Genomic DNA, 13637 nt, shown 5'->3' with positions numbered 1-13637 from the left:
CTTGCAGGAAAGACCTAATCTACGTAGTGGACATCTCCTACCCGTAATTTGATTAGTTTCCGCATTTGGCTCATGAAAATATAAAAATAATCATCACTTACATCTAATAATTATTCTAAGAAGTCATTGAAAGAGCGCTTAAGTTTTACAATACAATATTTATTTGAAAATGAAAATAAAACTTGAGGAGAATAATTAAATGTTGAATTCTTCTTTGAGAAAGTAGATAATAAATAACTGACTTGATGTCATATGAAGTAAACAAAAGAAAACATATATAATATCTCAGAAATGTCTTGGAAATATTAGATTGAAAATATTACATGCATCTAATTGAATGAAGGGAAATATATCAGATTACATTATTTACAATGTCGTCGATTGAGAGTTATCAAATGCCTTGGACGCAGATTTTTACAACTGAATTACAAACAAAAATTAGAATCACATCTTTCATCTTACTAACTCTTGTGCGAAATGTTCCTACAATCTATCGCGGCTTCATCAAACACGTGCTAATTCCATCACAGTGCAACGATTTTGCTTGATTGTAACTGTTCATGTTCAATTATGGACAACAGGTTATTCATGAGAAAATGTTTTCGTAAACCATAAAAATATTCAACATGTATTACATTTTTCTAACATTCTTTCATGATTCTTAGTGCTTTCTTCTTGCAGAGAAAGATAATTCATTTAGTTATTATATCCTTCAGAAAAATATGATCAAAACATAATGCCTGAAAATTACTCAAATTGTTCTCTTAGTTGTAAGTCTTAATTAATTTAAGTGCTTTTCTATGTCATAATATGGTACTATTATCTATATCTGACAGTCATTCAACCAGATCATGCTGTTTTCAGGTGATCTAGCTTGTACGAAGACTCTACCGATTATTAACAATCTTCAGTTGTGAAGAAAAATTACCAGTGATATTGGGTAATGCAGTAAAATAAGCTTCCTAGCTTTGTTAACCTGAGTAAGAATTCTTGTGGTTAGAAGAAACACATGAAAATAGGCTATTTCTATGTTATCCCTCTTATTAGGAATTATTCGATGATCTACCAACTGAATATCAACATAAGAACGTTACTGAGATCATATTCTACGCTATATGTGGTTTATTCAAGTATCAACAGTCAATTGAAAACAAATTGTAATCATCCATCATCTCAAAAGTACGCAAATTGAAACAATATCATCGCTGAAATAAACTAAAACTTCACTTGTGATGAAACAATAAATATCACCTACATTATTCATCATAATCTCTTACCATTACTCGCATATAAAACCATTACTTCACATTATTCATCTCATATAACATTCTACATTACCTTAAACACATCAATTCATTTCAACCTGATGTATATCATTATGCCATCATTGACCATTCACCTGATTATTCCGTTGTATTCTCAATCTTGAATAAATTTATAAATATCACCACATTTTACTATTAAGCCCTCAAAATCTTATATACGATCTCATTTCCACTCATTTTCATGTCACATGTTCTTCTACAAACCTAGTGGCTACCACAACGTCGTATATCATTCACTGAAGGAGAAACTTAACCTCTTTTCATTTAATATTGACAGCATTACGAACGGAATACCTGCCTAGTTAACTGCCTCCTATATATGGATTTGACGTCTATGTCAGATGATTACCTACCAACCTCTAACCTATTATTTATAAAAGTCATCTTCTCATATGTTATTACTCCTACGGTATTAATTAAGATAGCACTTTCCAAAGAAATTAATTTCATTCACAATAATAACTCCAATGACTTATCTCTTTCTGTATTCCCTCGTTGTCGTCACATGTCTCGGTGTTAGACATGCAGGCTTGGTTCACGACATTTCCCTCATCTATTTGGGAACTCCTGGGACAGTCTCGGTTCGTTACCGGTCATCATGTGTTGGATCCGTCATCTTGTGTCACCATAATCTAGGTAGCTGTGCCTCCTCTTCCTTAGTGCACGATGTTCTTGGTCTCTTGCGCAATCAAAATAGAACAATACGTCAGCATGGTTAATTTCGTCATCTTACACATATAGCCTCCTATAATCTATATGTCATATGGGATTACTGCTTCTTAAAAATGATCTTTGGGTTACTCTTAGACTTGTAATGTATCTACGAATATTTCAGTTGAGCTCTGGTAGTACACGTTTTTTTCTTTTCCCTTTTTCTATGCTGATATCACCGCTATGTGGCCTCTCAAAGTCAATTATACCAGCTAACACGTCATTTCATAAAGATATCGTGACGTAGTAGTACGGAAGTCTTTTTACTCTGTAGGGACGGTTTCAATTTTCGAAGTGAAATATTATTCAGTGCCGATATCTCGCAAAATAGTTCGTGGACAGTAACCCTTATCTCTCTAATGTCTTAAACTTCGTCTAGACGATATTGTTCTTCCTCTCGAGTAGTTCTGGATGAGGTTCTCCTTCTGTACCTTCAGTGCGAATCGAATGTTATATTCCAATAATAAATTTTAACAATCTTCTTGCATCTTTCTTTACCACCGCTTTCTATGCTCCTTTCTCATCAAGTACCTGACGAAAACAGTACTCCTTTGACATGTAGGAATATTCTGACGCTTTACCAATGACGTTCTCATGGCTCAAACTCCATTTATGTTCCAATTAGACCTGTTTGGGAACAGTGAAATGGCTCCCGACATACCAGCAAAAAAGAAAACTGTCCAATACGAGAAGGGCCGGTCATTGAAGGAGGGACCCTGCTATATTTCCCCAAAGCATTCGTATCCAATCTTGTACGAGTGCCGTGTCCATCCTTTTACTTGGATACGGACATGGATCCCTCGCAGAAATTTTACTTTCGTTTTAGAACAACATCTGGTGAAGTTTTCTGCTATCACCTGTTACAGCAAGCATTGCAGTACATCGTTCTTTTTCGCTTCCGGTAGCACGTACGATAACACTCTATGTCCCTTTCTTATCGATGGTTCGACTTTATGGCATATGGAAACTGATTGGCGTCTGACCTGTGGTTCCTATTTTGGAGAGCAAATATCCCTTCACCTTATGCTTCTCAATCACAATGCGATGAAAATCAATTACTTTTTGGTTGATATCATTCGACATTTTGCGGCATAATATTGTTCTTCATCGAAGAGAAAGTCCATTTCTCTTAATAAAATTAACCATCAAGCCTCGGCTAACCTTCAAATCCGAGACATTGATTCCGTGTGCAGCACCTATTTCTCGTCCTTTAAAATGCAGCATTTGGTGAGAAACGGTATATCCCGCGTTGCGTAACGAAATTATATATTTAAGCAGATCCTCCGCTACTTTAGGATACTTGCTGCTTTTTGGTCCACGAAATACTTTGCGAGACTTGTTGGTCGCTTGAAATGCACTTCTCCGTTACCGCGGTAGCACACGTTGCATTCGGACACTGAATACTTGTGGCCTGCTGCCCTATTCCCATGTTTTGGTGTAACTGATCACCGTGGGTTTATATTATGCAGTAATACTTGCTTACTATGGACTAACAAACAATTTTGAGGTCACAAGAATACACGTCCCATACCCGAAACACCCATAAAATATGTTTGTACGAGACTGGAATAGAGCGTCACTACAGTAGTGCAGTGGTATTTCCAACCGGCTGATAACAGCGCACTGTCCAGTATCTGGAATGCCCAGTTTTGCAATAGAAAGGCTGTTACCTGAGTAGTTGACGTCTTTATTTCGAAACTCATCTGGAGCTGCGTGATGGATGTTCGAAGAAGTGGGTGTGTCAAATATGTGAACATTTCTTTCTCTCCACCTTGGACCCAAAAATATTGGGAGGCGTAAATTATGTAAGGGTGTTAATTATGCAAGAAAATCTGGTATAGCTTTAAATAAAATATTTTTTAAAATTACCGGGCGAGTTGGCCGTGCGGTTAACGGCGTGCGCTGTATGCTTGCTTCCGGGAGGTAGTGGGTTCGAATCCTACTGTCAGCAGCCCTGAAAATGGTTTTCCGTAGTTTCCCATTTTCACACCAGGCAAATGCTGGGGCTGTACCTTAATTAAGGCCACGGCCGTTTCCTTCCAACTCCTAAGCCTTTCCTATCCCATCGTCGCCATATGACCTATCTGTCTCGGTGCGACGTAAAGCCACTAGCAAAAAAAAAAACTTTAAATGCTTGAATACTATATATTCGACTCTGTAATATCAAAAAGATAACTATTTTTAAGAATACATGGATCTTGAACGAACAATTCCGACTAGACAGAACTGCATGATCAGCTTTGCCAATCCCCGCTCAGAGATAAGAGACTTTCGACCTTCTCTTCCTTCACAACAGCGCAGCTTTTCTCACCTGCCTAATTCAGTGGATTTAGTATTGAGTCTACATGAACAAGAACACACATAAGATACGTAATATTTTCAAGAGCAAGATCAAAAGAAACAAGATCAAAAAGACACATCAGCAAATGCACCCTCAACAAAAAGGAACTTTGTCCAAATTAGGAGTTTATGAACTCAAATGTCAAGAACCAAAATGCAATGCCACATATGGACCATACAAAATGCTATTTCCACACCAGATACAAAGAACATAAAAATGCTGTTAGATACAATCGCCATTCAGCATTTAGAACACATACTATATATGACAGCTCCCACCATTTCACAAACATCAACACAAATCTTACAATCTTACACATTGAAAATAAAAGGAAATCATTAAACATAAAGGAGGCAATAGAAATACAAATTGCAAGAAGAGCCAACCAATCCAACCTCAACAATCACGTGCATCTTAAAAATTTTCCCCTCTTCATGCTACTATATTAATTCAAATTTGTGAAACAACAACTTATTCTGTTTTTTCATTAGCTATTAATTAATCCTGTTGGAGGTTACTCTGACACAAAGTGTGTCTGTAATGTGGGTTTGGTTATCTGTATTAAATTTTATGAAGTTTTGGCAGTGGCTTACAGCGCAAGACCATTTTGTATCACAAAGAAAAAGTATAAAGTATTCTTTAATTCATTGCTATGCATTTATTTCTTCCAAAAACCATTATCATGCGTTCATTTTCTAATGCACATCAAGACAAATAGACTACAGCCCTGCAGCACGTCCCTCTCTCTGCTGAACAGAAATGTCCTCCCTCCACCTTTGCCTGCAAACAAGTTTGTGTTAGTAAGTCACAGTTGAAGCAAGTAAGCTGGATTCAGTCCAGCTGTTATACTGGGAGGTAAATGGACATGAAGCTGGTTTCTGAAGTACAGAAAGGTTTCTTAAGTTTACTAAAGTGTAAATAATGGATTTCTACATTCACATAATTTCATGTAATAAATTTAATCGTGGTTCTGTATTGATAATTGACAATATAATAAAATAGAAGTTTAGTTATCCACCTAGTCATTACAATTGAATCGTGCAGTCGAGTAAGGAACTAAGTCAAAATTGGCCATTTTCATTTTATTGCCTCATTTACCTCACATAACCAAGACCTATCATTTGGTAAAGGAAAGAAATAAGTCAGCCTTCTCCTTGTAGGAGAAACAGTGGATGGACATCAGGCATATTGTGAAGAAACGCACTAAGTCGATGACTTAGTGCGTTTCTTCACCACTTGCTATTCATGACTTAGTTCCATTCTTTGCTGCACGTTGCATGCGATGTAGGTATAACAGGGGATATTTCAATTTACGGCGTTGGTACAACACAAAGGACAACATACTGGAGGGAAACAGAAATCGTACGGTACATGGTGGGTTATAGTGTACAGTATTTCAGTTTGTATCTCGGTGGATGACAAAGTGATCTTTGTATTACGTTTGAGAATATGACTCAGAAAAGGAAAGCACAGCCTGAGGGCCATAAACATAGTGTTCTGAAACACGCAAGACTCAGAGGACTAGCATATGTGAATAAACGTGGGAGAGTTGTGGAAGGCAAAGAAACCGGTTCTGACTGCAGGTAAGTAAGGAGCTTGAGAAGTATTACTAGGGATTGTTTAGTAAATAATATTCTAACATGCAACCAAACTTTCTACTCTTGTTTTAGATAAAAATACGTATGGTACAGATTTATACTTAGTATTAATAATATGTTATTCTTCTAGATGCAGAAAGAAGTGCTTTGAGATTATCAACGAAGAGGCTCGCATGTCCATTCTTTCCAAGTTTCTTCAACTTCCCAGTAAGGATGCACAAGATTTACACTTGCAGCGCCTCATCGAGAAGAATGAAATTAAGACCAGAAGACCGAGGAATGAAAATTCAAAGCAGCGAGCAGCAAGTTTCACTTACTTTGTTATGGATGGCAACAATAGAAAGAAGGTATGTCGTTCAGCTTTTATGAGCATGCATGCCGTCACTCAGAAAAGAGTATTCCGTATCACAATGCTTCTTCTTCTTCTTCATGGAGAAATTCCCAGGGACAAGAGAGGAACCAATCCAAATACCAGAAAGATACCGGAAGATGTCACTAAACTGATATCCGATCATATTCAATCATTCCCTCTGAAACGGACTCATTATGGAGGGAAAGAAGTGCATTACTTAGATGCCCGCTTAATTATTAAAGAAATGCACAACATGTTTGTCACAGAATACCCGGAGTGTGGAGTCAAGTACAGCTTCTACAGGACTTATTTTGTTGAGAATTATAACTACCGATTCGGACAACCACAGATCGATGTCTGCAGCAAATGTGAGGAGTTCACAGCTAAACTTAGGAGTCCACATATTTGTGAATCAGCAAAGCGTGCAGCTCAGGCTGAATATGATGTTCATAAAAGAAGAAGCAGGAAATTCTACAGGTCTTTGAAAGAAGTTGCAACACTATGCAGAACAAATGACAAAGTGACAGGCCTTGCGTTTGACTTTATGCAAAATCTGCCCCTGCCACACATACCGGTGCAAGAAGTGTTTTACATGAGACAGTTGTGGGTGAATGTGTTTTGTATTCATGATCTTGCAACGGACAAGTGTGTTGTGTATATGTATCATGAAGGCCAAGGAAAGAAGGGTGCGAATGAAGTTGCTTCTTTCCTGAAAGATTATATAGACGAATTTGTGTCAGAAAATGTTAACCAGTTACATGTTTCCTCTGATGGTTCTCCAGGCCAAAATAAGAACCATACGGTCATAAGACTAATGCTAGGCCTGGCAGCTTCAAATCGATTTAAGAAGATTAGACAGTACTTTCCCGAGAGGGGTCATTCATTCCTACCATGCGACAGGGACTTTGGGGTATTTAAGAAAAACATTTAAAAAGTAGACAGAGTTTATACTATCGAAGAGTATATGGCAATTATTGTAAACAGCAAAGCAAATGTTACAGTTAAGTTAGTAGACTCAAGTGCAGTATTTAATTTTGACAAGTGGTGGCCTGAGTTTTTAAAAAAAGTGACTGTATCAGTTGAAACATCGACAAAGAATACTCCTCATGCTGGAAAGATTGCATTTTCTCCTTCTTCGTTTAAAGAATACAGATATAGGGCAGAGAAACCAGGAGTTCTTGTAGCACTTCCGTTCATAAACAGCATTGTGAAACATACGTTTCATCTTGGGAAAGGTAACTATTGCACATTTTCCTTGCAGCCAATGGCAGCATATCCAGAGGGTGGGGTTCCAATAAAAGCTGAGAAGATAAAGGACTTGCGTAAACTGTTGAAATATGTTGCGAATGAGGATGCTTTGGCATTTTATTTGGACATTATTTCGCAGCCAATGAATTCCCCTTAGGTTAGTAGTCTCGGTTGATATACTGTAGTTATTTGGCGCTTCAAGGTCATTTGTATTTGTTTTCCCTGTTTTTTTCTGTTGGATAAACGGTAAACAGTGCTTATGTATTGCATTATGTTATGTTTAATATATAACAAATGTTGGTGTAGTTTGTATGAGAGATTTGTTCCCAAACTCAAAATTTTTCCGGTATTATTGGAGAAAGGAACTAAATCAAAAAAGTTCAAACGGTCATAAAATTTAAAAATTTTTCTTGAACATTTTCCTGTTACCTCCGTTACATATCTATCACTGATCTAAATATTATATAATATAATGGGAACTATTCATTGAAGCGGGTCGAAGAAAATCAGTTTTTTTGCTCTCCTGAAAAGTAGCAAAATCTGACTTAGTTCCTTACTCGACTGCACGATTCAATTATATTTTATGTACAAATTAAAATTGCAAAAACATTACACAACTAAATTTCTGTTTTATTATATTCATATAATTTCTCTCATTTGTTCATAATATCACCTATTCACAATCATTGATAAGTTTATGCACGTTAACAATATTGTATATATCTAGACATGGTTAAAAGTGATTTGATAGAATCTTGCAGAACAAAACATGTAATTTGTTTAGTAATAGGTGTTTAAACGACTATGATGTAGTGTTCTGAATGTTATATTTTGTTTCAACAGACTGAAAATCTTAAAAGCTATCTTAAAATAGTACCGAATATTCTCTATAGGCTCGGTTGCCACGTCAGAATGTGAGGGTAAAATTGATCCTTGATTTATATCATATATTGAAATGGTAGTCGAAGGTCCTGGGCCTAAAGTACTCGTGTCAGTCTACTCATCAGCTGTTTCGTTCTCCGAGGCACTTGAGTCTCTCTTGCACTCGGAAAACTGAAGATTCACCAGTTGAATTTCCATCTTCTGATTCTTCAAACGGAAAATCACTTTCATCTACATCTGTGGAGTCCCAAAATTAAAGCAGTCTCTTGTTCACCAACTCTCTTTGTACTCACTGCGTCGCAAAATTAACGCTATAAATCACAGAAAGGTGGTCTCAAAACATGCAATGCATTCACGACTAAAGTCTATTACTTTTCACTGCTTGTAATAAGCCAGGGAAGTGTCAATGGCACTCTATTTGGGAATTACCCATTCAACCAGAGCTAATAGTGTTGTTTACTGCCATCTGTTGAGCTTTTTCAGTACTGCATTTGCTGGTCATATTGTATCTTTATTTTTATAACTTGCTTTACGTCCCACCAACACAGATAGGTCTTACCGCGACGATGGGTCAGGAAAGGGCTAGGAGTAGGAAGGAAGCGGCCATGGCCTTAATTAAGGTACAGCCCCAGCATTTGCCTGGTGTGAAAATGGGTAACCATGGAAAACCGTCTTCTGGGCTGCCGACAGTGGGGCTCGAACCCACTATCTCCCAAATACTGGATACCGGTACTGGCTGCACTTAAGCGACTGCAGCTGTCGAGCTCGGTATGTTGTATCTTGAACTGTTTAATACATTAAATTCCAGTTGTAAGCAACCCATTATGAGATTGAATATATTCAATTATACCCTTTGAGGTTTAAGGTATTTAAAATGAATTAGTGAAGAATTCAAAACTTGATATGAAAATCAGCAGGAGGTAACTTTTGGGCATTTTCCATCATAGAGATCACAGTCCCCTATGGAACGAAGATATACCAATGAAGACTAAGGAAAGTAAGCAATTTTATAATGGAGATAATTCCACCTAATCAATACTACTTGTTATAAGTACAATGTATTTACATTAAAAATACACCATGTGTGGAACCGGTTTCAATCTACAATCTATCATCCTCAGATGCTTGAGAACTTAAGATAACATAAGCACATCATTGGACAACATTGCTAACAGGTTAAAATCAAATGTTCATCTGTAAAATTACTGGATCAGTGATGGACTCGAAACTACTACTACTTCAGTGCGCGGGACTTAACCTAACCCAACAAAAACAATGCAATTTACCAGCCCTATACTGGACAGCCAGAAACGGGATGAAACAAGACTCTGTTCCCTAATACATCTGTACTTTATTAATGTTATTTGTATATTACTGTTGTCTAGAGATATCAGTTTTGTATGGGAGTTATTTTCCAATAAAGCCATAGGTTTTTGTGTTGGAGTTCTTCTTCATGATTAAACTGCATTTGGAAGGTCCTGGAATGTTACTAATGGAGCACTTCATACAGTATCTTGTGTAATGCTTATGCCAGCGAAGTGCAAACTTGTTGAATATAGTACAGTAATGAGGTACGTTATGTTTAGTGCTAGCAGGGCTGTCCTGAAGCCAAAATGGATTAAATTGGCGTTGTTTACCCTTCTAAATTGGTACGCATTGGATTGTAGAGATTGGCGGTTATATTATGTTAATGTAAGTTTTCTTGCTGTTTATTATGCAGTTGAAGTAGGTGGAATCATCCTATGGAATAATCATCTTCATTTTGAGCTCTTAGGTAGTTATGGAATTCGGTTAGTGAGGCCGGATGCTTGTTGCGTTGCTGGAGGCACTTTTTAAAAATTTTATTTTTAACTACATTCTTAGATTAAGTGTTCAGTGATTTGTATTATGTTATTTTATCTTATGTTCTCAAGCAGCTGAGGATGATCAATTGTAGATCGGAACCTGTCCTGCAGATGATGTATTTTTTATGTAAATACATTGTACTTTTAACAAGTAGTATTGATTAGGTGGAATTATCCCCATTATAATTGTGTTTGGTATTTTATTCAGTATTTTATCAGACCTAATTTTAATTATTAGCAAAATATAATACATCTCCCATGTAGATATAAACACACCAAACATTATATCTATAGGTTAGTTGTTTCTGAGGAAGTGTACCTACAAGGAACATCATGCGTTCATTAAAAAAAAAAAGGATTGACTGTACAAGACTTATGACATACCTGTTATGAAATATGCAGCCAAGACCTACTAGTGACAAAGAAAGATGAACAGAAATATAGACAGCAGAAAATCTCTGAGAAATATGGTACAGAAGAGACAAAGTGAGAGAATTAAAGGCATACAGAAAGCAATAAAAGTGAAAAAGTCCAATAATAAAATGACGAGAAATGCACTGGGATGGTTTGAGCTTATGGAATAGATGAATGAAGAAAGATGACACAGGTGTAGAATATATTGAAAGTGGAAAGTGTTTGTAGTGGATTTTATTTGTAAACATTTTTTTACTGTATGATCTAGTATGTGATAGAATATTTTATTTGTATTCCTTGTAACTACCTAACCTGTATAGTGTAAATATTTTTGTAACATATTGTATTTGTAACTTGTAGATTACATTTCTATATTTACTGGAACAGTCCAGAAAGTTTGTGACACGAATTTTTGAACAGGGTGTGTTGGCCTTTGTTAGTTACGCATTCGAGAAATATGTTCTTACTATTCTGGAAATGGAAGGATCACGATCGTTTGTGTTCGAGAAAATGGTTCAAAGATCGCGACCGCTGAAAGAGTTGTGATTGGTCAATCTGGGCAAGCTCCTGTGTTCTGATTGGCTACTCCAAGGCCAGAGTTCCCTTTAAGAAGGGCTAGGCAGCATTTCGTGAGAAGTCTTTAAGTCTCTGAGCCGTCTTGGTCTTGGCCTACCGAGCCTGCCAAAGTTTTTGACGTCGTGAACGTCTCCTCGGTACCAGCATGGGCTGCTTTGGGGTAAGCGCTGTTGCTTTCTGTCCGGTTTTAAGTTCCATTTAGTTTTCGTTGCTGTATCACAGGAGTTTGCCCTAATCGCCACTCTGTTGATCAGATGTGAAAAGCAAGTTTTGATATCACTCTAGAATGTAAACATATTTTGTGCCTTTTGTGCTTCCTCTTACCTTCAATATTGTATTTGTGGAATTTATTTTGTACTGAGATGTATTTTCTTATCTCTTTGAACTTACGGTAAAGCTCTTGTCTAGGAACGTCTAAAACTATATATGTCAAAGAACGTGTATGTCAAATTAGTGTGTGTCTAGATTTGGCGTAATGGCGAATTTGTTTCGGAAGTTAATTTGTATTGCCGATTTTGTAAATAATATTTTGAATACAAGAAATCACTGTTGGCTTTTCAGAAAACCGCAACCTTCGCACCTCCATGGTCCTTGGTAAGGTTTCCCAGTTTCCCTTCCACTTTCCTGTTTATTATATCGTCAAGTTGCCCCTACTGATATTTACCAGTGTTGTTATCGGCAGAGTTCCGCGTAGTTCATCAAATGTTTTATTGTGTGTGTAGTGTTTTAGGTACCGTGTAATTGCACTTAATTTCCTCCCTTTAACTGCGTTTGGTGTAGCAGCTGAAGTGCCGGTTACAAAAGACTGTAAAACCAATCTGTGGATTTACAGATGAAAAGAATGAGAGGTTGAGGATTATTCAGATTTCAAATTAATAGACCTGGTTTAAAATAGTATAATTCTTTGAGATGTTGACTGGCTCAGTTTGAATGAGAAGTGGTGGAAAGGTAGAATAAGAACAGAAATGCTTTATCCCAAGCTGACTGCTTCTGGATAATCATGATAATCATAACCAGAACTGTTGCAGCAGCTAAGAGAAAAACTTATAAATGAGCTGTTTGCATCAATAATATATGTATTTTAAGTGTTTGGGTTTTTTTTTCCTTTACGTCGCACCGACACAGATAGGTCTTATGGCTAGGAAAGGCCTAGGAATGGGAAAGAAGCGACCGTGGCCTTAATTAAGATACAGCCCCAGCATTTGCCTGGTGTGTAAATGGACGGTAAACCATCTTCAGAGCTGCCGACAGTGGGGTTCGAACCCACTATCTCCCGATTACTGGATACTGGCTGCACTTAAGCGACTGCAGCTATCGGGCTCGCTTTTTAAGTGTTTGTAATGCACTTCTTTTGCTTTTATATCGCAGATTTTATTTGTATATTGGTGAAAGGATATGTTTTTGTTGATTTTCCAGAATTGTTGAACTGCATCCATCGTTGGCAGAAGCAGCTAACCACATTGCTGCTGCTGTGCATGAGGAAGCAGCTACTGGCAGTTCTGCAACCCAAGGAGCTAGCTCAGGATTTACATACTCCTATGATGCTCTTAGTGATGAAGAGGAAATGGACTCTTCACAAGTAAATATTATCTTTTTGGTTTAAATGATATAATTTTTATGTTCTGTATTATGTTCAGTCATTGCATATAAGATCATGGGAGTTTAATAATTTTGTAAATGGCAAAATATATATTAGAAGTCAAACTGGCTCTGCAGTCTCATCTCAGAGTGAACTCTTGCTACTGCTCTGCTGTTTTAAAAAATATTGTTAAAACAGGAGGCAAAATATTAATGCACCAACATCAAAAAGTTTAAACTCACCTCTGAAATTCTCTGTCTGTTCTTGAAACTGATTCTCAATTGATATTTATTGTATTTTTAATCTATTACCGCTGTAGGTATTTGTCCATTCTCATCCAGTACACACTAAAATATATGTAATTATTATTTTGGTATTATGTAGGTATCTGGAGTGATACTTGTAATATAATCTTCAGCTTGTGTACCAAATGTCAGCCAGGATTCTGTTATTTGCTCAACCAAAGCATTGATGATACAGATGTTGATTCCCATAGGGAACATGAAATATTTGTCCTGAATGAGTAAATTTATAATACCAATATAATGGTCCGTTATTGGACATTATAAATTTTCCGGCTAACTCATTCTTGGTTGCCTGCATTTTGCCCCCGTGTGCTAAGTTGGGCTCATCAGTTGGTACTTAGCACACCCACCAAGACGCATGGCTAGTGCATACAGTGGAGGCCATTGCATGGGCTACTTGAAGACACCAGCAGTGCCAATCCACCATGAGAGACTTTCTCATTTCCAAAAATTGATGCCTGC

The 13637-nt window shown here is 37.0% G+C and overlaps 1 protein-coding gene across 1 annotated transcript in view; it reads left to right on the top strand.

The window, feature by feature from the left end:
* LOC136881292 (ubiquitin-like protein 7) overlaps positions 1-13637 on the top strand; it is a 321168-nt gene that overhangs the window by 162980 nt on the left and 144551 nt on the right. The window contains exon 5 of the mRNA XM_067154091.2: positions 12708-12870. Coding sequence (XP_067010192.1) covers positions 12708-12870 — 163 coding nt within the window. The remainder of the gene's footprint in view (positions 1-12707; positions 12871-13637) is intronic.

The sequence above is a fragment of the Anabrus simplex genome, chromosome 1, assembly GCF_040414725.1.
Source record: "Anabrus simplex isolate iqAnaSimp1 chromosome 1, ASM4041472v1, whole genome shotgun sequence".
Taxonomy (NCBI): Eukaryota; Metazoa; Arthropoda; class Insecta; order Orthoptera; family Tettigoniidae; genus Anabrus; species Anabrus simplex.
Note: the sequence above shows the minus strand (reverse complement) of the source record. Positions and strands in the feature narration are given on the sequence as shown.